The 27,692-nt window shown below is 49.8% G+C and overlaps 1 protein-coding gene across 2 annotated transcripts; it reads right to left on the bottom strand.

Moving 5' to 3' along the window:
- Positions 1–697: 697 nt before the first annotated feature.
- Positions 698–24,615, bottom strand: gpaa1 (glycosylphosphatidylinositol anchor attachment 1). Of its 2 annotated transcripts, none has more exons than XM_087987685.1 (13): positions 24,555–24,615; positions 21,132–21,272; positions 20,546–20,725; positions 14,962–15,073; positions 13,138–13,282; positions 12,203–12,304; positions 11,585–11,781; positions 10,718–10,914; positions 8,356–8,509; positions 7,180–7,242; positions 6,209–6,405; positions 4,806–4,976; positions 698–1,773 (listed from the first exon to the last, which is right to left on the bottom strand). In XM_087987685.1, the coding sequence occupies exons 2-13, from the start codon at positions 21,203–21,205 to the stop codon at positions 1,530–1,532; spliced, it is 1,836 nt and encodes a 611-aa protein (XP_087843811.1). In that variant the 5' UTR covers positions 21,206–21,272; positions 24,555–24,615; the 3' UTR covers positions 698–1,529. The 2 variants fall into 2 exon arrangements, with proteins under 2 accessions (XP_087843811.1, XP_087843813.1); XM_087987687.1 differs by lacking the exon at positions 24,555–24,615 and adding an exon at positions 23,143–23,364.
- Between the last annotated feature and the right edge of the window lie 3,077 nt (positions 24,616–27,692).

Genomic DNA, 27,692 nt, shown 5'->3' with positions numbered 1-27,692 from the left:
GACCCGTTTATTCACTTGTGAAGTGGAGCTCCCAACACTAATTTTGAGGACGTTGTGGATCTCTCGGCTCACGAGGACATCTCACGGTCGAGCAATTGTAGTGATGCCAGAATTAAGCACAGCAACCCCCACAAACAACAATGACTAGATTGTCACTGCTCCTCTTCCAATACTGTGGGGAATCTTTTATGTCCAGACGTCTCAGGGGTGCCATATGTTCAAAATGTTAAAGTGAAGCTCCACCTGCATTCTCAGGATGATATAAAATCCTGCAGCCACTACTGGACAGACCACAGGAATCCTGATGCAGTCACTGGACTTTGAAGCAATATCGTTGTTTCTCTCTCCACAGATGCTGCCAGAACTGCTGAGATTTTCCAGCTGTTCATTTCAGATGATCAGCAATCACAGTTCTGTATTCTCATATCAGAGTTCTCCCCGAAACCTACGACTAATATTTATCCCTCTAACAGCTTCACTGAGAAGGATGACGTGGCTCTGAATCGCACTATTTGTGGGAATTTCCTGTATACAAAATGGCTGCCCTTTCTCCCACGTAACAATAACGACACGGCATAACCAACAGGTCACTGGTGTTAAACATTCTGAGACATCCTGAGTAAAGGAACTGTACAATCGCAAAACATTTTTAATGCCTTTTCACACTAGCATAAATAACTGAAATCCCTGCAAAATAAATATTTATCTGTTTTTATTCTCACCTTTCTTTAAAAATCCAATCAACTATTTACACAAGAAACAATTTTTCACATTATAAACTCAGCAGTGAAGTAGTGAATTCAGTGAAAGAGAAACATTTAGTCATTTCATTTAGATGTGTTTCTGACTTCAAACCAGCCCCAACAGGAAGTAATGATCTGTGTAAAGGTCACACAGTTCCTTACTCAACCCAAACACACACATCCAAAAGTTACATTAAAACCTTGTATTTGGTGCTGGATATGATTTGAAAGCCTTATTGGATACCAGGTGGGGTTAGACATCATGGGGATATTCTTCGGTGATATAAAGACTTAGACACTTCTCCTTTTCACTTACGCTGAGGTTCATTCTATCCCCAAGTGGAAATGTTGAGGTTTGGTCTCCCCAGATCATGACAAACTTCCTTATTCAGCACCTCCCCTGAGAACTCCACTTGGTCCCTCCTGATCCCTTCAGTCCTCAGCTCATTTCACTCGCCCATTTCCTTTTGTAACCCAGTCACCAGACACCTCGTGCTGACCTCAATTCCCCCCCTTTTTCTTCCCTCTCCAAGTGATCGGTGCCTCCAAGCCCCCACAACCCCCAACCCTGAGATGTCTTATTTTCTGACTCCCTCCCCCCTCTTCCCCATCATCCCATGCAGTCAAATTAAAACATCAGAAACCCCAGAATGAAACCCAATGTTACTCAATAGGAGACCCTCACAGTCTGCTGTCTTTCTAACCCATCATGCCTTCGACCACGTCACCCTTGGGGTGGTGTGTATCTTCCTAGGCAAGGCCGTGGAGGGCGATGTGTGCACTCCCTCAGTTCCAGAAGACCACGTTCCACAGCAGCAGCCAGCAGGGGTAGATGAAGAAGACAACAAAGGGGTAAACGATGGAGCTGTACAGATGGTGATCGAGAATGGACTCAGCCACAGCCTGCAGGAGGAGCTGCCAGCACTCCAGCAGAGTGATAGGGTATTCGGCCAGTTCATGGTACAGGTAAATACACATCAGCAAGATAGTGATCGGCGACATCAGGATAAGGAACAGGGCTTTCAGCGTCCTGTGGAGGAGGCAGGCAACAAAGAGAGGCACTGTGAAAATCACAAAGTGAGGATCGAAATGTTTATTCCCAAGCCAAGGGAAAAGCTCTGAACTCACTTGAAATACAAACATCCAATAATTAAAACTGCAAACTGTTTGAAGATTCAAAATCTAAGCAACTGGTTAAAAATTATCCCTTTTTTACAGTGTCATTTTCAGAGGAATGTGAAGATTGTGCTGTACTCAACCTAATTATAATTAAACACCAGGAATAGAAGCAGAGTTCTTACGAAGTTGGATTAATTTTTAATTCAGGCGTGGCTCGCAGGGATTGCTGCTGCATTTATTGTCCATCCTTCGTTGCTCTTAAAGTGGTGTTGGTGGTGAACTATCTTCCAGAACCGCACGTGTGGGTGAACACACCATGCTGCTGCGGGGAAAACCCATGCAGAAACATGGACTACTGAGTCAGAATCCCACTACAGAAACAGAGTGCATTTAAATCTGGACTAAATATCAGGAATGAAATGATCTGATCCATCTAGTCCAGTTTAGGGAAGGAATTCTGCTATCCTGTCTTGGTAAATAAAAACAAATTGTTCTGGAAAGTATTCAATATTGAGGAATGCAGGAACTGTGTGTGAAAAACACTATTTGGATAGAGGGAACAATCACCTTTCTAAAAATTCATTGATAGATTGTGAATGTGGCTGGGCCAGAGTTTATTCTATAGCCTGAACTGAAGGTGGCTGTGAGCTGCCTTCTTAATCTGCTGTAGCCTTGAATTCTATCGCCCTCCTGACTTGGGTCATGTGGATAGTAGACAGGCTCTGGGGAGTCAGGAGCTGAGATACTCCCTGCTGTATTCCCATCTCTGACCCTCTCTTGTAGTCACTGAAATAATATGGCGAACCCAGTTGAGTTTCTGGTCAATGATAACCCCCCAGGATGTTGATAGTACGGGAATCAGTGATGGTAACACCATTAAATATCAAGGGTGGTGGTTAGAGTGCCTCTAATTAGTGATGGTTATTGTCTGGCATTTGTGTGGCGCGAATGTTACTTGCCACTTGTCAACCCAAGCCTGGATATTGTCCAGATCTTGTTGCATTTGAGCACGGACTGTTTCAGTATCTGAGGAGTTGCGAATGGTGCTGAGCACTGTGCAATCATCAGCGAACATCCCCACTTCTGACCTTATACCTCAGAATCTCTGCAGCGTGCAAACAGGCCCTTTAGCCCAAGTCCACATCAACCCTCTGAAGAGTAACCCACCCACACCAATTCCGCTACTCCAGATTTCCCTTGACTAATGCACCTAACCGATACATCCCTGAACACTATTGGTAATTTTGCATGGCCAAGCCACCTAACCTGCACATTTTTGGATTGTGGGGGGAATCTGGAGCACCTGAAGGACATCCACACGGACACGGGGAGAACGTGCAAACTCCACACAGTCTCCCGAGCCTGGAAGTGAACCTCGGTCCCTGGCGCTGTGAGGCAGCAGTGCTAACCACTGAGCCACCGTGCCAGCCTGATGAGGGAAAGTCATTGATGAAGCAGCTGCAGATGGTTGGGCCGAGGACACTCCCCTGAGGGACTCCTGCAGAGATGTCCTGGGGCTGAGGTGACTGACCTTCAACAACCACAACCATCTTCCTACGTGTCAGGCCTGACTCTAACCAGTGGAGTGTTGCCCCCCGATACCCATTGATTCCAATTTTGCCAGGGGCTCCTTGATGCCATACTCGGTTGAATGCAGCCTTGATGTCAGGGTCTGTCCCTCTCCCCTCCCCTCTGGAATCCAGCTCTTCTGTCCATGTTTGACCCAAGGCTGGAATGAGGTCAGGAGCTGAGTGACCCTGGGCGTCACTGAGCAGGTGCAGCTTGATAGCTCTATTACTGACACCGTCCATCACTTTACTGAGGATCGAGAGGAGACTGATGGGGCGGTAATTGGCCGGTTGGATCTGTCCTGCTTTTTGTGTAAAGGACATACCTGGGCAATTTTCCACATTGTCGGGTAGATGCCAGTGTAGTAACTGTACTGGAACAGCTTGGCTAGGGGAGAGGCCAGTTCTGGAGCACAAGTCTTCAGTATTATTGCTGGAATGTTATCATGCACATGTGGAGTGAATCGAATTGGCTGGAGACTGGTATCTGTGACGCTGGGGACCAGTGGAGGAGGCCGAGATGGATTATCCACTTGACACTTCTGGCTGGACATTGCTGTGAATGATTGACTCTGACCTGGTGGGGGTCACTGTGGACTGAGATGTGGTTTTCTGCACAGGAGAGACAGGGAGCTGACGGCCCTGTAGTTTTGCAGGAACCGGAGACGTGTTTGGGATTTAATTCGGGAGAAATGCGATTGGCCGTTCCAGTCGCTCACTCGGATGCCCCACTTCTCAAAGGTACGATGTCACTTGCAAATCTTTCAACCAGAACAATCCTTTCGATTCCTCAGAATTGTAACAGCTCCTGGGAGGCCACTCAGCCCTCAGTGACTGTGCTGGCTCCTTCACAGAGTGGTTCACCACCACCACCACCCACCCACTCCCCAAGCCCTATCCAATCGTCCCTGCCACACAGATTGGATTGGAACTGGGGCTGTTTTCCCTGGAGGCTGAGGGGTGACTTTATAGAGGTTTATAAAATTATGAGGGGCATGGATAGGATAAATAGACAAAGTCTTTGGTCTGGGGTGAGGGAGTCTAGAACAAGACAGCAAAGATTTAGGGTGAGAGGGGAAAGATATAAAAGAGACCTAAGGGACAACTTTTTCACACAGAGGGTGGTACATGTATGGAATGAGCTGCCAGAGGAAGTGGTGGAGGCTGGTACAATTGCAACATTTAAGAGGCATTTGGATGGGTATACGAATAGGAAGGGTTTGGAGGGATATGGGCTGGGTGCTGGCAGGTGGGACTAGATTGGGTTGGGATATCTGGTCGGCATGGACGGGTTGGACCGAAGGGTCTGTTTCTGTGCTGTACATCTCTATGCCTCTATAACCCTGGATGATCACCCTCCCCCCATGTCCCTTACCTGTGGGGTGCAGGCTCAGCGAGGGCAGCCGCTGGGACGAGGGTCACAGCCAGGATGAAGCCCAGAGAGAAGTTGATCAAGGTGATGCAGCCCAGGAGGAGAGCCAGGTACAGGACAGAGATCAGCTTCAGAGTCATCCAGCCATGGGCAGCCAACTCAGTCGGCAAGCCACTGTCGGGAAAACAACACAGTACACAGGCTCCATGTCAATGCAAAACACCCAGCAACTTCACAGCATCAGAAACCACCCACCGCCACTCCTCCCACTGCGTCTGCTGTTTCACTGAAACAGTGCCTCAGTAAGACCCAGCCTCGCCCTTCCCTCCCTCCCTCCCACACAGCTCTGCTGGAGTTGCGTTGCTTGCCTTCTGGAAGGGCTTCTTGACTGGGCTCCTGCTGCCCTTTCTGACAGTGCCTGCCTCATCACAACAACTCACACAGTCAGGACACCCTCAGCAGAAAGTCACATGATGCCAGAGCTGTTTGTTTGCACATGGTGTCACAGCTTCAGCTCAAAACCCAGCAGCCATTCGCAGGTTCATTTCACAGGACATTACCACCACCGATCAGCATCCACCTAACAACCAATCAGCACTCTCCTCTTGTACAGACAAAATTCTCTCTTCACCTTGAAGGGATGTTCTTTTGAAGCGTCCCATATCATCAAAGGACTAAGAATATTCACCGTTCTATCCCCGCCACTGATTCCAGTGTCCTGCTCACTCTCCAGTCACTGAATTGTCCTGCTCTCTCTCTCTCTTTCTCCTGTCACTGATTCCAGTGTCCTGCTCACTCTCTCCCCCCGTCACTGATTCCATTGCCCTGTATCTCTCACTCTCTCCAGTTACTGATTCCAGGGGCCCGCTCACTCTCTCCCCTGTCACTGATTCCACTGTCCTGCTCTCTCTCCAGTCACTGAATTGTCCTGCTCTCTCTCTCTCTCCTGTCACTGATTCCAGGGGCCTGCTCCCTCTCTCTCCTGTCACTGATTCCAGTGGCCTGCTCTCTCTCTCTCTCCTGTCACTGAGTCCAGTGGCCTGCTCTCTCTCTCTCTCCTGTCACTGAGTCCAGTGTCCTGCTCTCTCTCTCTCTCTCTCCTGTCACTGATTCCAGTGGCCTGCTCTCTCTCTCTCTCTCTCTCCAGTCACTGATTCCAGTGGCCTGCTCTCTCTCTCTCTCTCTCCAGTCACTGATTCCAGTGGCCTGCTCTCTCTCTCTCTCTCTCTCTCTCCAGTCACTGATTCCAGTGGCCTGCTCTCTCTCTCTCTCTCCTGTCACTGATTCCAGTGGCCTGCTCTCTCTCTCGTGAATGTCCTGATTTTTCTCTCTCTCTCTCAGTCCTGCTTCTTCCCTCCGAACCTCTGAGTGTGTTTGATTGCCCTTGCCCGGACGCTGTGTCCTACCTCTGGGTGTTGTGGGGTAGTGCCAGTCCGGCCACATAGATTGCAATGGAAGTGAGTACGACAGCTTCAGTGTCTGAGACGGGGAAATGGTCTGTCGCTCTTCCCTGGCACAGGAGTGGCACGTAGTAGAGGGCAAGACCCATGACATGGCAGATAAAAATCGGAGTCATGATTGACAGGAAACTTGGTCTCACATTCTGGAGTGAAGGAACAGGAGTGATTACAAACTTTGTGGGGGTGGGGGGGGTGAACCTACAAACTCAAAGGGACTGCGACAGACTAAGGATGCACCCCATTAGCCAGGAGTCAACCCCAACCTCTCAGCCTGCCCAGTCAATGACTGTCCGATCGGGGCACCGTTTGGATTACCGAAGGGGGTGGAGGTGGTGGGGGGTGACAATGGATTGTGCACAGCAACATCCCAGGAGCAGCCATGTCAGTGTCCTGTTCAGTGACAATCAGGTTGCTACCGCTGAGGACAGGGAGGGGAGGGGGAAAATTGGGTTTGGGCATCATTTGGCTCACCTGACCCCCGCCTCCTTCCTCTCCCACCCCACCCTGGGCCCTCCGCTGAACGATCCCAAATTCCTCTACCCTGCGACACAGCCAGGAATACTGTGGGTGGCAGGTTTAATTGAGGTATTCCAGAGGGTTGTTGGATGGCCATTTGTATTGAAGTGGTGTGCTGGGATATGGAGAGAAGGTAGCAGACTGGCGCTCGGTAACCATGCTCAATGCAGGGCCTCTGAGCCGAATGGCCTCATACTGTGCTGCAACAATTCAGAGACTCTCGGAAGGAATGAGGCACGGGGGCCCAAAGGGCTGTAACCCTCCCCTTCGTCCCGCTCAGTGAGGGTCACATTTGGGGCTTGAATTTGCGGCCTGACCCCTGTGGTGCCCATACTGACCCTGCCCTCCCTCCCTCACCCCATCACCGTCACCCCTGCCCCCACCCTCCCCACACACAGTACCTCGTTGGCACAGTCCTGAGTAGAGACGGGAACCTTGGACAATCGGATCCACAGGTCAAGAGCGTGAGGAAGACATTGAGGAAAACTCTCAGGCACAAAGTGCTCAGCGGTGGCGACTCGCTGCAGAAAGACAATTCGCAGCTAACATTCCCACCCTCAGCACGTCACAAACTACAACACAGCAGCTGAAGGACAGTCCCAGCTGGCATGGCAGCCAAAACAATGATTCAACAAACTGCAAGACTCGAATGCCCCGATCCTGTGTTAGTCACACTGACAGAGTTCTTCTCTTTTTCCAGATATTACTGAGCAACTCTTTATCCAGTGGGACATGGGTTTAGTGCCTTATTCAAAAGACAGCACCTCCAGCAACATACCGCTCCCTCAGCGCTGACCCCTCCGACAGCGCGGCGCTCCCTCAGCGCTGACCCCTCCGACAGCGCGGCGCTCCCTCAGCGCTGACCCCTCCGACAGCGCGGCGCTCCCTCAGCGCTGACCCCTCCGACAGCGCGGCGCTCCCTCAGCGCTGACCCCTCCGACAGCGCGGCGCTCCCTCAGCGCTGACCCCTCAGACAGCGCGGCGCTCCCTCAGCGCTGACCCCTCAGACAGCGCGGCGCTCCCTCAGCGCTGACCCCTCCGACAGCGCGGCGCTCCCTCAGCGCTGACCCCTCCGACAGCGCGGCGCTCCCTCAGCGCTGACCCCTCCGACAGCGCGGCGCTCCCTCAGCGCTGACCCCTCCGACAGCGCGGCGCTCCCTCAGCACTGATCCTCTGACAGTGCGGCGCTCCCACAGCACTGACCCTCCGACAGTGCGGCACGCCCTCAGCACTGACCCTCCGACAGTGCGGCACGCCCTCAGCACTGACCGTCCGACAGTGCAACACCCCCTCAGCACTGACCCTCCGACTGTGCAACACCCCCTCAGCACTACCCCTCCGACTGTGCAACACCCCCTCAGCACTGACACTCCGACTGTGCAACACCCCCTCAGCACTGACCCTCCGACTGTGCAACACCCCCTCAGCACTACCCCTCCGACTGTGCGGCTCTCCTTTACTGCTGACCCTCCGATAGCCAAGATCTCATTGAATGATGGATGGGATGATAGCCTACTTCAGTATGCTTTCTGGTGGAAGGAGCAGCAAGGTTAATAACATGGGTTTGAAAAGGATATTCTGAGCAGCAGGATGAGGATCAGGAAGACGAAGGCGGGCATGTAATATCCAATGGAGACAAACCGTGAGAGAGATGGGAGCAGGTAGAAGAAGTAGGATTGGTGCAGCTTCTCCAGGAGGTTGTTCAGCTTCCTCACCATCCCTTCAAACACTCTACAGCACAGAGAGACTGCAGTCAGTACACCATCCCATCTCACACTCTACAGCACAGAGACTGCAGTCAGTACACCATCCCCTCACAAACTCTACTGCACAGAGACTGCAGTCAGTACACCATCCCATCTCACACTCTACAGCACAGAGACTGCAGTCAGTACACCATCCCATCTCACACTCTACAGCACAGAGACTGCAGTCAGTACACCATCCCCTCACACACTCTACTGCACAGAGACTGCAGTCAGTACACCATCCCATCTCACACTCTACAGCACAGAGAGACTGCAGTCAGTACACCATCCCATCTCACACTCTACAGCACAGAGACTGCAGTCAGTACACCATCCCCTCACAAACTCTACAGCACAGAGAGACTGCAGTCAGTACACCATCCCCTCACACACTCTACAGCACTGAGACTGCAGTCAGTACACCATCCCCTCACAAACTCTACAGCACAGAGAGACTGCAGTCAGTACACCATCCCATCTCACACTCTACAGCACAGAGACTGCAGTCAGTACACCATCCCCTCACAAACTCTACAGCACAGAGACTGCAGTCAGTACACCATCCCATCTCACACTCTACAGCACAGAGACTGCAGTCAGTACACCATCCCCTGCAAACACTCTACAGCACTGAGACTGCAGTCAGTACACCATCCCATCTCACACTCTACAGCACTGAGACTGCAGTCAGTACACCATCCCCTCACAAACTCTACAGCACTGAGACTGCAGTCAGTACACCATCCCATCTCACACTCTACAGCACAGAGAGACTGCAGTCAGTACACCATCCCCTCACACACTCTACTGCACAGAGACTGCAGTCAGTACACCATCCCCTCACAAACTCTACAGCACAGAGACTGCAGTCAGTACACCATCCCATCTCACACTCTACAGCACAGAGACTGCAGTCAGTACACCATCCCCTGCAAACACTCTACAGCACAGAGACTGCAGTCAGTACACCATCCCATCTCACACTCTACAGCACAGAGACTGCAGTCAGTACACCATCCCCTGCAAACACTCTACAGCACTGAGACTGCAGTCAGTACACCATCCCATCTCACACTCTACAGCACAGAGACTGCAGTCAGTACACCATCCCCTCCCACACTCTAAGCACAGAGACTGCAGTCAGTACACCATCCCCTCCCACACTCTAAGCACAGAGACTGCAGTCAGTACACCATCCCCTGCAAACACTCTACAGCACAGAGAAGAAGCAGTCAATACACACAGGTTTCATTAAGCAGGGTAAACGGTTAGTGAAATCAGAGATTAAACAGGGCAGCTAATTAGTGATAAAACATCAGGTGGTCATTTAGTGAGGGAACAAATAACCAGAACACTGGTTAGTAAATATTGCAATCAATTAGACTGCTAGTTAGTGAGTGCAACAATTAACCAGATTGCTCATTAGTGAAAGTGACAGGTAACTATGCTGCCGGTTAGTAAAGTTAGTGAATAACGAGGTTGCTGGCTAGTGAATGGAGCGATTAACCCGGCACGGAGTTGGTGAAGATCTTGAATAACGATGATGGATATTGAAGGAAGCTATTGACCAGGGAACTAATTGTGAAGGTAACGAGTAACCAGGGTGCAGTTTCGTGAAGGCAGTGGTTAAACAGGCTGTCAGTTAGTAAAGGTAACAATTACTCAGGTGGCCAGATAGTGAAGTTAATAATTACCCAGGTTTCTGGTTAGTGTAGATAACCAGTAACCAGGTGGGCAGTTAGTGAAGTTAATGATTATCCAGGTTTCTGGGTAGTGTAGATAACCTGTAACCAGGTGGTCGGTTAGTCAAGTTCATGATTACCCAGGTTTCTGGTTAGTGTCGATAACCAGTAACCAGGTGGGCAGTTAGTGAAGTTCATGATTACCCAGGTTTCTGGGTAGTGTAGATAACCTGTAACCAAGTGGTCGGTTGGTGAAGTTCATGATTACCCAGGTTTCTGATTAGTGCAGATTACTAGTAACCAGGTGGTCGGTTAGTCAAGTTCATGATTATCCAGGTTTCTGGTTAGTGCAAATTACCAGTAACCAGGTGGTCGGTTGGTGAAGTTCATGATTACCCAGGTTTCTGATTAGTGCAGATTACTAGTAACCAGGTGGTCGGTTAGTCAAGTTCATGATTACCCAGGTTTCTGGTTAGTGCAGATTACCAGTAACCAGCAGTGACACTCACTTGCCAACAGTGACCATGTCGAACTTGTACTGACGGAAGCTGTTGATGCCGCGGATGGTGACTGCCTCAATGTGGTATCGCAGGAAGAGGCCGTGGTCGCCCTGGGATTTCCCAGAGCCCTGTTTCAGCACCATCAGCAGCATGGTGTGCAGTGAGTGAATATAACCCTCCAGGGTCTCTCCATCCAGGCGCGGTAACTGCAACACACCACAGGCCAGCATCACATACCAGACTCACCAGGTCCCAGTGCACAGTCCTTCAGCAACACCCAACCCGTCTCCCTATCCCTGCTGCATCCTGCTCCCCTCCCCAGCACCCCCCAACTCCGCCCCCGCCAAACTCCCCCGTTTCCTGACTCTGGCCCCAATCCCGCTCTCCCAGCCCACATGTCGCTCCCAATTAGATTAGATTACTTACAGTGTGGAAACAGGCCCTTCGGCCCAACAAGTCCACACCGCCCCGCCGAAGCGCAACCCACCCATACCCCTACATTTACCCCTTACCTAACATTACGGGCAATTTAGCATGGGCAATTCACCTAACCTGCACATCGTTTGGACTGTGGGAGGAAACCGGAGCACCTGGAGGAAACCCACGCAGACACGGGGAGAATGTGCAAACTCCACACAGTCAGTCGCCTGAGTCGGGAATTGAACCCGGATCTGCTCCCAATGCTGCATCTCATTTCCCCCCGGCCCCTGTCCCGCTCATCCACCCTGGGCACCCCACCCACTGCTCCCTACCAACCTCTGGGGCTCCGGTTTCTAAAGGTATGCCAGCCCGCTGACTCCAAGTGAGCTCAGCCCTGGTGGTGACCCTTCCCTCCCCTCCCCTCCCCACACTCCCATTGGGGCTGGGAGGACCCACCTTGCCCTGGATGGTACACAGTACCCCATTCTTCTGGCAGAATGATGTGAAGAGGTTCACCAGGTCCAGGTTCGGCAGCTGCCCATTCAGCCCCTCGACACTGATATCGAAGCTGGTCACGACGTCACTGCTGATCTCAATGGTGATGGCGGCCTGGATCGATCCGGCACGGCCTTCCATCACGGACGAGTTAATATCTGCACCGAGACAGAAACATCTCAATGTCCACATCCATAATCCAGGCTGACAATCCCACTGCAGTACTGAGGGGGCACCGCTCCGTCGGAGGGTCAGTGCTGAGGGAGTGCCGCGCTGTCGGAGGGTCAGTGCTGAGGGAGCGCCGCGCTGTCGGAGGGTCAGTGCTGAGGGAGCGCCGCGCTGTCGGAGGGGTCAGCGCTGAGGGGGCGCCGCGCTGTCGGAGGGACAGTGCTGAGGGAGTGCCGTGCCGTCGGAGGGTCAGCGCTGAGGGAGTGCCGCGCTGTTGGAGGGTCAGTGCTGAGGGAGTGCCACACTGTCAGGCGGGGTCAGACAATTTGGCTGCAGACGATCATGGCAGCAGCAGGAACGTGCTCTGGGAGGATTTGAAAAATGAGCCGAGGCAGAGGGAGCTTCCCTTACCTGTCACATTGACATCGTGGTAAGCTTCGAGCCAAGCCTCCATCCCAATCATGTCATGTTCGTTGAAAAGGAAAATGATGTCCTTGGCCCAGTGAATCTGACCTGGGACAGAAACACTATCAGGAAATGTTCAACACACAACAGCAACCATCCACTGATAAACTCCCTGTCTCACTGTCACAAGGGCAATGGGTGTGGGGTTAGCTACTTGGCTGTTTGAAGACCGTTCCCCAGTCAATCAGCTGCAGCAGCACAGACTGCACTCAGTCCAAGAATTAATCCCTCATGCCCTCCCCCAGCTGAGTGGGCCCAAACCACCTCCCCATTGAACACAGCCGTAAGGAGCTTGTGTTCAAAACATATCAGAGCCCCCTCTGCGCTGTCCCCAGCAAACACTCCCAGGTCAGGGACAGCACGGGGTTAGTTTCAGAGTAAAGCTCCCTCTACACCATCCCCATCAAACACTCCCAGGACAGGGACAGCACAGGGTTAGATACAGAGTAAAGCTCCCTCTACACTGTCCCCCATCAAACACTCCCAGGTCAGGGACAGCACGGGGTTAGATACAGAGTAAAGCTCCCTCTACACTGTCCCCCATCAAACACTCCCAGGTCAGGGACAGCACGGGGTTAGATACAGAATAAAGCTCCCTCTACACCATCCCCCATCAAACACTCCCAGGTCAGGGACAGCACGGGGTTAGATACAGAATAAAGCTCCCTCTACACCATCCCCATTAAACACTCCCAGGACAGGGACAGCATGGCGTAGATAAAAGGTAAAGCCTCCTGTACACTGTCCCACTGGGGAGTGTCGGGGCGGGGGTTAGGGATTGACCGGGTTGGGGGGGGGGGGGGGGGGGGAGAGAAAAGAGTTGTTGGGAGGAGTGGGGGGGTCAGGGCTGTCAGGCAGTGTCTGCGAGGCGCTCCCCTCACCTCGGAAATATGAAGCCAGAGCCAGGAGCAGGCCAGCCGCCTGGCTGTTCTGTCCAATCCCTACTGGAGTGCTCAGCACGATCGATTCTGTACTTGCTGCCCTCGACGCCCGAAGAATTCCGTACACGTTGGTCCCTTTCACCATCTGTGGTTTCAACGGGAAAGTGGGAATAAGTGACTCCTGGCAGGGTATGGTACAAACAGCAGCGGATCATCCCTGGGATCACTAACTCTCCTGACACTCCCAGTGGCACAGGCCATAAACACCTGCCTCTTTAAACTGTCCACAGTTATTATCATCAACCTCTTCAAACATGTTACTCCTTCGAAACAAAAAAATCCAACATGGATTTAATTGTTAAACTATTATTTCATAATTAAATCTGTAGCAAAACACTTTAATTCCCTGTACTTTATGGTATTTCTGAAACTCAGTATAAATATAATTTCTCTCTCGCTTCTCTCCTTGTTCTCTTTTTCTCTCGTCTCCCTTTTCTTTCTGTTCGTTCACGGGATGGGAGCATCACAGGGTGGGCCGGCGTTTACTCCCCATCCCAGAAGGAAGTTAAGAGTCAGCCACTTTGGTGTGGGTCAGGAGTCACATGTCAGTCAGACCAGGTAAGGATGGCAGCTTCCTTCCCTCAAGGGTAACTCTCTCTCTCTCTCTCTCTCTCTCCTATCAGATGGTTTATATTAACATCCTTCTACTGTTTTTTTTTTGACGTGTGACCAATAATCTTTCCATTGTGATTTTTGACGTCTCTCTCAAAAGACCACTTGAGAATCAAACGACTACACAATTTAACCAGCAGTTGGTTTTCGCTGTACCAGCAGCTTCTCTCAGCAAAATTACAACAACATTTTTGTCCATCCAACACCCGGATGGTCAAATATTCCAGATCGTCAAGAGGTCCACATAAACAATGTAAAAACACACAAGTAATAGAACCATAACGCAGGGGATGTATACTGCACTGTTATATCCTATTTACAGCGTAGATCACTGAAATAATAATGCAACTTTGCCTGAAATAAAACTAACAGCAGACAGCCTTCACACTCACACCCTCTGCTGAATACTTGGACATTGAGGTATTTCAGGAGAAATCGACTCGAAATCAACTGTTGATATTTTATAGAATCGAATCCCTACAGTGTGGAAACAGGCCCTTCAGCCCAACAAGTCCACACTGACCCTCCAGAGAGTAACCCACCCAGACCCATTGCCCTACCCTGTTACTCTACATTTAGCCCTGCCTAATGCACCTAACCTACACACCCCTGAACACTATGGACAATTTAGCATGGCCAATTCACTTGACCTGCACATCTTTGGATTGTGGGAGGAAACCGGAGCACCTGGAGAAAGCCCACGCAGACTCGGGGAGAATGTGCAAACTCCACTCAGTCTCCGAGGAAGGAATCGAACCTGGGTCTCTGGCGCTGTGAGGCAGCAGTGGTAACCACTGAGCTACTGTGCTGCCCCTTTCTCACTATTTAAAATGATTTCTCCCCTCCCCCTCTTTCTGTGAATGACTTTATAAACTTTATTTTGTGTGGTCATTCAATTGAACAACAAGTATATTTACACTGAGGTAAATAAATTAATAAAAAACTATAATAACTGGACAGAATAATACAGTAAACTTCTTGATATCTGCTTATCCTGACTTGGCACCACAGTGGTGGGAAGGATGTAAGAGTAGAGTACCCAGGGAAGCAGGCAGTGTGGAGGGAGAAGCGCACTGATTGCTGAGATTGCCTCCAGACTGTATCACTGTGCTTTCACCCAGTTGCCTAATGTTACAAGGGTCAGTTACTTACATATCTCTCCCGTATCTCATCGGGGAAGGGGAGAGTTCGGGAGAAGGTCTGGGTATGGGTCTCCAGCCCCAGGCCACTCATGGTCTTCACAAGCCATTCCACAGGCATCTCCCTGAAGTGAAGGAAAGTTTTGCAATTAGAACAGGACACCACTGTGCTCAAAGCTTATTTTCAACTCTAAACTCTCCGTATGCACTGTCACCTTTTCCAGTTCCAGCTGACAACTCTGCACCTCCGCCCCAGTAACCCCCATCCAATGACATCCATCCCACTTCCAAACTATTCAGATACCTGACCTAGCAGCAAACCAGACGCCCAAACCTCAGATCCACAAGACCACATGAGGAACATGCAGTGTATGAATAAGCCACTCAGCCCCTCCAGACTCTTCTGCAATTCTAGACTTTGATACTCTACTCCTAGCCCCAGATCTCTTGATATCATAATCAACTAGGAATCTATCAGTCTGTCCTGACCTTACTGAATGAGTGAGCTTTCACAGCTCTCTGGGGTAGAGAAATCCAAACCTTTACCCTGTCAGAAGATGTTCTTCCTCATCTGGCCTTCAATGGATTTGCCTTTTATTTCGAGACTGTCCCTTGTTTCTTGAGCCCACGGCCAGGGCAAACTTTCTTTCTGAATCGACTGTTATTGCTTTGGGAACGTTGTAAATTTGGGGGCCTTTCGCTGCCTTTGAAGAATGTAGGCCCAGTCGTCCACTTGGGAAATCAATCTGAACATCTGCTGTTCCTGTAGCAAGTATGACCTTGGGCTGAGGAATTAAGACAGCACTGCACTCCAAGTACAATCTCACTGGTGTTCTCTACAAGTGAAGCAGGATTTGTTTGCTCCTGTTCTCATCGTCTTGCAATAGAACAATACAGTGCAGAACAGGCCCTTCGGCCCTCGGTGTTGCGCCGACCTGTGAATTATTCTCAGCTCGTCCCCCTACACTATCCCAAAATCATCTATGTGCTTATCTAAGGATTGTTTAAATCTCCCTAATGTGGCTGAGTTGACTACATTAGCAGGTAGGGCATTCCACGCCCTTACCACTCTCTAGGTAAATAACCTGCCTCTGACATCTGTCTTAAATCTATCACCCCTCAATTTGTACTTATGCCCCCTCGTACACGCTGATGTCATCATCCTTGGAAAAAGACTCTCACTGTCTACCCGATCTAATCCTCTGATCATCTTGAATGTCTCTATCAAATCCCCTCTTAGCCTTCTTCTTTCCAACGAGAACAGATTCAAGTCTCTCAGCCTTTCCTTATAAGACCTTCCCTCCAGACCAGGCAACATCCTGGTAAATCTCCTCTGCACTTTTTCCAATGCTAGCACATCCTTCCCAAAATATGGCGACCAGAACTGTACATAATATTCTAAGTCTGGCCGCACCAGCGTTTTGTATAGTTGCAGCATGATATTGCGGCTCCTGACCTCAATCCCTCTACCAATGAAACCTAACACACCGTATGCCTTCTTAACAGCACTATCCACCTGGGTGGCAACTTTCAGGGATCTATGTATATGGACTCCAAGATCCCTCTGCACATCCACAAGCACAGCAATATCCATGCTGTTTGCTGCACCTACATTCTGGCCTTCAATGACAGGTTCCTTTGGACATCAACACTTCCCATTCTTTCATAAGGAATACTCTGCTCCTCAGTTCCTCTGACCCACGTGTAAAATCTCACACTACACAGATATTTCCCATGCACTCTTCTTCTTGGCTACTCACTCAGTCTTCCACTCCCTCCGCCTCTGAGCTTACTTTTTCAATCAGGACTCCCGCCCACCTTCCGAGGACCCCTTCACCCACCTCCAACGCATTCCATCCACCTGGACACCCCGCGCTGGCCTATTACCTGCTCTCGACCTCTTCATTTCCAACTGCCGCCGAGACATTAACCACCTCAAACTGTCTACGTCCTTCCCCCATTCCAACCTCTCACTTACAACCCGCAGCCCTCCAATCCCTCTGCTCCAAATCCAACCAAAAAAAAATATTTATCTCTCCACCCTGGAAGCTCCCTGCCTCATTCCTGATGACAGGCTTTGGCGCGAAATGTGGATTTTCCTGCTCCTCGGATGCTGCCTAACCTGTTGCGCTTTTCCAGCACCACTGTAATCTTGACACTGATCTCCAGCATCTGCAGTCCTCACTTTTGCCTACTCACTCAGTCTGTTGAAATCCCCTAAGACCTCTCTGCAGCCCTCTCGTGACTCTCATTCCCACCAGGATTTGTATCATCTCCAAATATGGAAATGTTGCAACTGGTCTCCACATCTCAGTCGTTGTTACAGATGATGAAACGCTGGGTCAAAGCACTGATTGCTACAGTATCCGACTGCTCACAGCTCCAGTACCCCCACCGGCCACAGCTCCAGTGTCCCCACCGCTCACAGCTCCAGTGTCCCCACCGCTCACAGCTCCAGTGTCCCCACCGCTCACAGCTCCAGTGTCCCCACCGCTCACAGCTCCAGTACCCCCACCGGCCACAGCTCCAGTACCCCCACCGGCCACAGCTCCAGTGTCCCCACCGCTCACAGCTCCAGTGTCCCCACCGCTCACAGCTCCAGTGTCCCCACCGCTCACAGCTCCAGTGTCCCCACCGCTCACAGCTCCAGTGTCCCCACCGCTCACAGCTCCAGTGTCCCCACCGCTCACAGCTCCAGTGTCCCCACCGCTCACAGCTCCAGTGTCCCCACCGCTCACAGCTCCAGTGTCCCCACCGCTCACAGCTCCAGTGTCCCCACCGCTCACAGCTCCAGTGTCCCCACCGCTCACAGCTCCAGTGTCCCCACCGCTCACAGCTCCAGTGTCCCCACCGCTCACAGCTCCAGTGTCCCCACCGCTCACAGCTCCAGTATCCCCACCGCTCACAGCTCCAGTATCCCCACCGCTCACAGCTCCAGTATCCCCACCGCTCACAGCTCCAGTATCCCCACCGCTCACAGCTCCAGTATCCCCACCGCTCACAGCTCCAGTATCCCCACCGCTCACAGCTCCAGTATCCCCACCGCTCACAGCTCCAGTATCCCCACCGCTCACAGCTCCAGTATCCCCACCGCTCACAGCTCCAGTATCCCCACCGCTCACAGCTCCAGTATCCCCACCGCTCACAGCTCCAGTATCCCCACCGCTCACAGCTCCAGTATCCCCACTGCTCACAGCTCCAGTATCCCCACTGCTCACAGCTCCAGTATCCCCACTGCTCACAGCTCCAGTATCCCCACTGCTCACAGCTCCAGTATCCCCACTGCTCACAGCTCCAGTATCCCCACTGCTCACAGCTCCAGTATCCCCACTGCTCACAGCTCCAGTATCCCCACTGCTCACAGCTCCAGTATCCCCACTGCTCACAGCTACAGTATCCCCACTGCTCACAGCTACAGTATCCCCACTGCTCACAGCTACAGTATCCCCACTGCTCACAGCTACAGTATCCCCACTGCTCACAGCTACAGTATCCCCACTGCTCACAGCTACAGTATCCCCACTGCTCACAGCTACAGTATCCCCACTGCTCACAGCTACAGTATCGCCACTGCTCACAGCTACAGTATCCCCACTGGTCACAGCTACAGTATCCCCACTGGTCACAGCTACAGTATCCCCACTGGTCACAGCTACAGTATCCCCACTGGTCACAGCTACAGTATCCCCACTAGTCACAGCTACAGTATCCCCACTGGTCACAGTGATGTTTTCACTGGTTGGGCATTTGAAACTGGTGGACACAGCTACACAATGAGAGGTCACTCTGTTAAAACTAAGGTAGAAAGAAATGTCTTCTCCTCGGATCAGTGAATAGCTGGGGAGTTGAGAAATTCCATCCTTTACAGAGTCAGCATGGAAACAGGCACTTTGGTGCCACTTGTCCATGCCGACCAGATATCCTAAATTAATCTAGCACATTTGCCAGCACTAAGCCCATATTCCTCTAAACTCTTCTTATGTACCCATTCAGATGCCTTTTAAATGTTGTCATTATACCAGCCTCCACCACTTCCTCTGGCAGCTCAATCCATATACGCAACATCCTCTGCGTGAAAAGTTACCTCTTAGGTCTTTTTAAAATCTTTCCCCTCTCATGTGTCCGTGCTGTATGACTCTATGCCTAGGGATGGGGAATAAGTGCTGGCCAGCCAGCGATGCCCATGTCCCTTAAACAAAAGAAAAACACCTCTGGAAGATAGATCATAGGAACCTGGGGAATTGTCAATTTTCAATTTTTAACCTTCCATTAACTTTACCAACCTTACTCTTTTATTAATAATAATCTTTCCAGTTTTATTAGAATTCTTTGGGGAGGAAACAGAGAAGACAAATGGGATGTTGGCCTTTCTTCCAAAGGGAGTGCACTTTAAAAGTTGGGAGGCTTTGCTAAAACTACGAAAGGCCCCAGTCAGAACACAGTTGGAATACCGTGGGCAGTCTGGGGCCCCTTTCCTCAGGAGAGGGAGATTGACACTGGGGGCAGTCCAGAGAAGGTTCACTCGGCTGACCCTGGTTATGGAGGGACTGCCTGATGAGGAGAGGTGGAGTAGGTTGGGCCTGTAACTTGTTGGAGTTTAGAAGATTGAGAGGTGACCTTATTGAAACTTCGGGGACTTGCCAGCGGGAGATGTGGAGAGGCCGTTCCCCCGAGGGGGCATCACCTCTGTGTAAGGGGGTCACCCATTTCAGACAGAGATGAGCAGGTATTTCTTCTCGCGGGGGGTTGTGAATCTGTGGAATTCTTTAGCTCAGAGAGCTGTTGAGGCTGTGTCATTCAGTACATTGAAGGCTGAGAGAGACAGAATTTTAATCATTGGAGGAATCAAGAGTTATGGAGAAAAGGCAGGAGACTGGAGCTGAGGATGATCAGATCAGCCAAGACCTCATTGATTGGCAGCGCAGACCAAATGGTGCACATCTGCTCCTGTTCCTTATGGTTAGTCCCTTCATTCTTATGAGTCCCTTGGATCTTTATTTCTGGGAATCTTTTTGTATATTTGTTGGTGAAAGCAGGCATTACCCAATTATTCACTTGCATTTCCCTATTTCCCATCATACATCGTCCTGACTTTGCCTGTGACAGATCTTTGAGGAGAAAGTGAGGTCTGCAGATGCTGGAGATCAGAGATGGAAATGTGTTGCTGGAAAAGCGCAGCAGGTCAGGCAGCATCTAGGGAACAGGAGAATCGACGTTTCGGGCATTAGCCCTTCTTCCTGAAGAAGGGCTAATGCCCGAAACGTCGATTCTCCTGTTCCCTAGATGCTGCCTGACCTGCTGCGCTTTTCCAGCAACACATTTCCACCTGTGACAGATCCCCAATGACGAGTCATTGCTAATCTTTGTTGCATACCTTCAGAAGCTTTTACAGTCTGTTTTTATGTTTTGTGCTAGTTTACCCCCTCATCGTCTTCTCCTTTGCTTTATTAGTTCCTTGGTCCTCATTAACATTGATTCCAGCCCACCCTGTTCAGTCATACCCACTGCCAGTCCAAACTCATTCCTGGATAAACAGAAATATGAGCTCCCACCTTCTCAGGTCACACTCGACAAACACTGGCTCCAGCTTCTCTTACCCGGCCTTTTTCCCATGGGCGGAGAATTCCCGGGCATAGGACAGTGCCCTGTCACCATAGACAAAGTTCTCGTCGACCATGGTGGAGCCCATGGCATTTTCCGATGTGTACATTCGCAGGATAAAGGGTTCAAAGGCCAGGCCCATGAACCAGGAGACCCCAGCGATGTAGCACATGAAGCTGCAGCAAGGAGAAAACACAGAGAGAATCAGAAATAGCTGGTCATTAACCAACAGATCATCCCCTCATCAGCAAAAAGAGCAGTCAACTTCAGCAAATAAACAAAATCACCATCCACCCCATCAAACACCTGCAAGACAGGGACAGCATAGGGTCAGATACAGAGTAAAGCTCCTTCTACACTGTCCCCTCAAACACTCCCAGGACAGGCCCAGCACGAGGTTAGATAGAGTAAATGTTTCTTCACTTGTAAAGGGATTAAAGAGTATGGAGAGAAGGCAGGAACAGGTAATTGGGCTGTGACTATATTGCATAGTGCAGCAGGCTTATAGGGCTGAAAGGCCTCCTCCTGCTCCTAGTTTTGAGGTTTATTTTTACCCGAGCCCACTATTACACTGCTACTCACCACAGCGGCGTGTTCATCCTGGTGAGCAGGTTTGTCAGCACCTGCCGGCGGTTTGGATCTGAGAGCAGACCCATTTCTGCAACTTGACTCAGTGATACTAGAGGAAGAGGCACACTGTGGCTATACTGACATGTCCCCACTCTGAAAGCAAACAAAAGGAAGGAAAGGCAATGATTAACATGGTAAGGTTTGATCCTTAGGGTATGGGTCAGTGATGTCATTGTGGCTGTGGTCTTGGATGAAGAGGTGTACATGTAATTAGTGTTTAAAATATCAGATATTAATATTTATTAATATCAGATATTTCCCACTCCATGTTATAGATTGTTCAGCTACTGCACTATGGACATGAGATTAGAAATGTGTATATTTTAGATTGTATTCACAGAGTAGATGGGCAGGCAGTGGTGGTGGGAGAAGGTAGTAATGCCAATCCAGAACCCCAGGCAAATGATCTGGGTTCGAATCCCATTGGGACCGATGGTGAAACATGAATTCAATAATACACTAGACCAATGGCAATCACGTAACTATTGTGGATTGTCTTAAAATCCCATCTGGTTTACTAATGTCCTTTAGGGAAAGAAATTATGGAATCCATTCAGTAGGCAATGAGACAGCTCTCCACCCTATCCCCACATTTCCCTTAACCAATCCAGCTAACCTCCACAGCTTTGGACTGTGGAAGGAAACCAGAGAACCTGGAGGAAACCCACGCAGACATAGGGAGAATGTGCAAACTCCACACAGTCGCCTGAAGCTGGAATCGAACCCAAGTCCCTGGCGCTGTGAGGCAGCATGCCACACTTCTGCACTTACGCAGGACCAACTCTTAAATGTCCTCAGGGCACTCAGTTCAACAATAATTCAAAATAAATTCTGGCCTTGCCAGCAACATACCAAGAACAGAACTAAAATGATATCAGTGAGCTTATTTTTGGTGGGTTGGAGTGGAGAAGTTGAAAAGTTGGGGCTGCTGTTCTTCGAGCAAAGGAGATTTTTGATCAGCTTACAAGACTATTGTAGGTTTCAGTAAGGTAGAGGAAGAAAAGCTGTCCTGAGTGGTTGAAGGGAACATAGCTTCACCATTTAGACAAGACACAATGGGAGCAGAGGAAGAATTTTCTTTTTACACACTGAGTGGAAACGACCCGGAAATCTCTGCCCACGAGGGTGGTAAAGTGGAGACGCTGAATGAATTTGAAATGAAATTAATTGGCAGAGCTACAGGGATTGAGGAGAGGGGAGAACTTACTAGATAACACTGTGAAGGGATAACATGGGACTTGAATGGTCACTTTCTGAGGTGTAAATGACTCTATATCATAGGTACATACAATAACTGGGAACAGCTGAATATAACATTAATGGGGCTTCAAAGGGTAGGCACAAAGCATGCTATTGTGTTGTATCATTACAGCTTTCTCACAGATAAACCTGTAAAAGACACAACAGCCTGCAACTCTGTGGGAACTTCAGTCTACTGTTGCTGAGACCAGTGTAAGCAGCTTTGTGAACAGATTTGGTATCTGCTGTAGCAATGTGGCAAGTTTGAGTATAATCAGAAAAGCAACATTTTCAATGTGCCCTGTAAAGAGCTGTGTACAATTATCTCAAGCAGCTAATACTCTTCAGTAAATCGTCAGTGATTCCCAGGACTCAAACCAGAACATCCAATAATATTCAGCGTCAGGGCAATGGAGATATCAGGTAGAGTCCTGTAATAGATCACACAGGGCAATGGGGATATCAAACAGCACCCTATATTGCAATCTCTTGCTGCAGTTATACAGGGCCCCAGTGAGGTCACACCTCAAGCGTTATGTGCAATTTTGGTCTTCTCAAGTCATACAGCATGGAAACAGACCTTTTGGTCCAATCAGTCCATGCCAAACATAATCCCAAACTAAGCTAGCACCACCTGCCTGCTCCTGGCCCATATCCCTCCAAATATCCTTTTTCTATTCATGTATTCATCCAAATGTCTTTTAGACATTGCAATTGTACCCACATCTATCACTTCCTTGGGAAGTTCATTTCGCACACGAGCCACCCTGTGTAAAAAAGTTTGTCTGAATCCAGCACAGGTCGACCAGACTGATTCCTGAAGTAGGGCTTATGCCCGAAACGTCGATTCTCCTGCTCCTTGGATGCTGCCTGCCCTGCTGCGCTTTTCCAGCAACAATTTTTCAGCTCTGATCTCCAGCACCTGCAGTCCTCACTTTCTCCTGATTCCTGAGACGGCAGGACAGACATATGAGGAAAGACTGGACATGTACTCACTGGAATTCCACTGGTTGGTGGAATCTCATAGAAACATATAAAATCCTGATGGGACTGGACAGGCTAAATGCAGGAAGAATGTTCTTGGTTTAGGGGAAGTCCAGAACAAAGGGTCACAGTCTCAGAATAAGGGGTAAGCCATTCCGGACTGAAATGAGGAAGAATTTCTTCGTACAGTCATAGAGATGTACAGCACAGAAACAGAACCTTTGGTCCAACTTGTCCATGCCAACCAGACCTAGTTAACCTAGTCTGACCTAGTCCCATTTGCCAGCATTTGGCCCACATCCCTCTGGGCCCATCCAGATTCCTTTTAAATGTAACCTTTCCCCACTCACCTTATGCCCTCTAATTCTAGACTCCACCACCCCAGGGAAAAGACCTTGCCTAACGTGTTTAAGATTAGATTAGATTCCTTGCAGTGTGGAAACAAGTCCACACCGACCCTCCGAAGAGTAACCCACCAGACCCATTCCCCCTGATTAATGCACCTAACACCACGGGCAATTTAGCATGGCCAATTCACCTGACCTGCGCATCTTTGGACTGTGGGAGGAACCCGGAGCCCCCGGAGGAAACCCACGCAGACACGGGGAGAACGTGCAAACTCCACACAGACAGTCGCCTGAGGCTGGAACTGAACCCGGGATCCTGGTGCTAACCACTGAGCCACTGTGCCGCCCCTATCCATGCTCCTCATGATTTTATAATGGGGCTGGTTCACTAGATATATTCAAGAGGGGGCTGGACGTGGCCATTGCAGCTAAAGGGATGAAGAGGTTTGGGGAGAGGGCGGGAATGGGACACTGAGATCGCGTGACCATAGCGAATGGTAGAGCAGGCTCGAAGGGCCGAGTGGCCCACTCCTGCACCTATTTTCAACGTTTACCCCACACAAGGGCAATGGGGGCATAATGGCAATTCCCTGCGGGTCTCCAGGGGCAGAGGTAGGGTCAGGGGGTGCCAGCCACCCTGTGATGCCCCTCACAGTCGAACATTCGTGGGCGGCGGGAACGGTTTGATGGGGACACAGTCAGACCGCGGGTTCCCACGACATCGCCTCGGCCAGCACGGGCCGGGCCGGGCCTGGCCGTCCGTGGGGTAGGGAAGAGGTGGGCTTTAACCTCAGCCCTCACTCACCCCCGAGCTGGGAAACTGCGGCTGCTCCTTTCACCCCTCGAACTGACACCTCCCGCCTCAGACCGGAAGCCGGTCCACCCGGACAGTATACCGCCGCGCACGTATTTCCGGCCTCCACGACAACAAGGTACAAACAGCGGCAAGAGCTTCCCTCCAGGCAGCAGGGTCCAATCGATTGCCATCAGCGCCACCTGTGGCCGGCAGAGAGCCCCTGCAGTTACTCACGTCTGTGCCAATTACAACTTTACATTGGGCTAAATGTTCGTTAGTTCAGTTGGATGGATGGCTGGTTTGTAACCTAGAACACTGCCTGATAGTGTTTTATTTTGACTCACTGAGGAGATTCTGATTCCCCTAATTATGTTTTAGAATCATAGAGATGTACAGCATAGAAACAAGCCCTTCAGTCCAACCCATCCATGCTGACCAGATCTCCTAAACTAACCTAATCCCAGCATTTGACCCAAATCCCTCAAAACCCTTCCCATTCATATACCTATCCGGATGCCTATTAAATGTTGTCATTATACCAGTTCCTCTGGCAGCTCCTTCCGTTCACACACCACCCTCTGAATGAAAAAGGTGCCCCTTAGGTCCTTTTATATCTTTCCCCTTTCGCCTTAAATCTAAACACTCCCCTGAGGGAAAAACTTTGTCTATTTACCTATTCCATGCTCTTCCTGATTTTGTAAACCTCAATAAGGTCACCTCCACACCACTTCAAAGCAGTCAGAGTCATAGAGATGTACAGCATGGAAACAGACCCTTTGATCCAACCCGTCCACGCCGACCAGATATCCCAACCCAATCTAGTCCCACCTGCCAGCATCCGGCCCATATTCCTCCAAACCCTTCCTATTTATATACCCATCCAAATGCCTCTTAAATGTTGCAATTGTACCAGCCTCCACCACTTCCTCTGGCAGCTCATTCCATACATGTACCACCCTCTAAAAAGGGAAAAAGTTGCCCTTTAGGTCTCTTTTATATCTTTCCCCTCTCACCTTAAACCTATGCCCTCTAGTTCTGGACTCCCCCACCCCAGGGAAAATACTTGGACTGTTTATCCTATCCATGCCCCTCATAATTTTGTAAACCTTTATAAGGTCACCCCTCAGCCTCTGACGCTCCAGGGAAAACAGCCCCTCCCTGTAGTTCAAGTCCTCCAACCCTGGCAACATCCTTGTAAATCTTTTCTAAAGCCTTTCAAGTTTCACAACATCTTTCCGATAGGAAGTAGACCAGAATTGCACGCAATATTCCAACAGTGTCCTAACCAATGTCCTGTACAGCCGCAACATGACCTCCTGACTCCTGTACTTAATACTCTGACCAATAAAGGAAAGCATACCAACCGCTTTCTTCACTATCCCATCTACCTGCGATTCCACATTCAAGGAGCCAAGAACCTGCACTCCAAGGTCTCTTTGTTCAGCAACACTCCCTAGACCTTACCATTAAGTCTATAAGTCCTGCTAAGATTTGCTTTCCCAAAATGCAGCACCTCGCATTTATCTGAATTAAACTCCATCTGCCACTTCTCAGCCCATTGGCCCATCTGGTCCAGATCCTGTTGTAATCTGAGGTAACCCTCTTCACTGTCCACTACACCTCCAATTTTGGTGTCATCTGCAAACTTACTAACTGTAACTCTTATGCTCGCATCCTAATCATTTATGTAAATGACAAAAAGTAGAGTACCCAGCACCGATCCTTGTGGCACTCCACTGGTTACAGGCCTCCAGTCTGAAAAACAACCCTCCACCACCACCCTCTCTTCTACCTTTGAGCCAGTTCTGTATCCAAATGACTAGTTCTCCCCGTATTCCATGAGATCTCACCTTGCTAACCAGTCTCCCATGGGGAACCTTGTCGAACACCTTATTAAAGTCCATATAGATCACATCTACCGCTCTGCCCTCATCAATCTTCTTTGTTATTTCTTCAAAAAACTCAATCAAGTTTGTGAGACATGATTTCCCATGCACAAACCAATGTTGACTATCCCTAATTAGTCCTTGCCTTTCCAAATACATGTACATCCTGTCCCTCATGATTACCTCCAGTAACTTGCCCACCACTGAGGTCATGCTCACCGGTCTATAGTTCCCTGGCTTGTCTTTACCACCCTTCTTAAACAGTGGTACCACATTTTCCAACCTCCAGTCTTCTGACACCTCACCTGTGACTATCGGTGATACAAATATCTCAGCAAGAGGCCCAGCAATCATTCTCTAGTTTCCCACAGAGTTCTTGGGTACACCTGATCAGGTCCTGGGGATTTATCCACCTTTAACTGTTTCAAGACACCCAGCGCTCTGTAATCTGGACATTTTGCAAGATGTCACCATCTATCTCTCTACAGTCTATATCTTCGATATCCTTTTCCACAGTAAATACTGATGCAAAATATTCATATAGTATCTCCCTGTCGTGTTTATTTTTTTCCTCAATAGCACCCACGTTGTATGTGTAAGTGCAGTGATTAAATAAAGACACCATGTGCAAAAGACTTTATTCAATATTTACACCGCCAAGAAAACACCCATGTGGCTGGGGAACCAGCAACAAGCAAACCCCAATAAGGGCAATGAAGAAAGTGAAGGGGAAGGGAAGGGGTTAAATCAAATAGAAATAGAGGGGGAAATAAATCACTCCACCCACTGTGGTGCCTGCATCTCCCTCAAAAAAATCTGTTTTTATGATAACAGATGTTCAAGATGGCATGGCGTAGCAGTGTTGAGCCAGGGTCTCTTCTGCTCCCATCTGCTTTCTTACCCTTTCATTTTCTTCTTTTTGCTTGTGTCCTTTTTACGTTTCTCTTTAAGCTGGTGAAGAAAAGGACTCTGGTAACAGCAAAGACAGGATGAGCCGGTCACAGCTTCACCTCCATCGAGGTCTCCCGGTGACTGACCGAGAATCAGGTCCTGGGCTGACTCCCCTGGCCCAGACTGAGCTGAGGCTCCATGTCCACGGCTAGGCCCAAGTGCCTGAAGGAGCAGAAGCATTAGTGAGAAGGACAGCGGAGGGGATCGATGACCAATGACCAGCAGCAGCATCTGAATGAACGTCAGATGAGGGACAGGAGATACTGAACCCATAAATCCAGCAAAATGAATGTCAGTTACAAAATACCCT

Source organism: Chiloscyllium plagiosum, unplaced genomic scaffold (assembly GCF_037043375.1).
Source record: "Chiloscyllium plagiosum isolate Xiang-an unplaced genomic scaffold, Cpla_swu_hap1 HiC_scaffold_5, whole genome shotgun sequence".
Lineage (NCBI taxonomy): Eukaryota > Metazoa > Chordata > Chondrichthyes > Orectolobiformes > Hemiscylliidae > Chiloscyllium > Chiloscyllium plagiosum.
This window is presented reverse-complemented; position numbering and strand designations above follow the sequence as displayed.

Excerpts from the sequence above, each read along its gene's own strand:
- gpaa1 (XM_087987685.1), bottom strand. The coding sequence starts at position 21,205 with ATGGGTCTGCTCTCAGATCCAAACCGCCGGCAGGTGCTGACAAACCTG. Across the intron at positions 4,977-6,208 it reads CTACCCCACAACACCCAGAG|TGGCTTGCCGACTGAGTTGG; the intron begins GTAGGACACAGC and ends TTTTCCCGACAG. Across the intron at positions 1,774-4,805 it reads GCTGAGCCTGCACCCCACAG|GACGCTGAAAGCCCTGTTCC; the intron begins GTAAGGGACATG and ends CCTCCTCCACAG.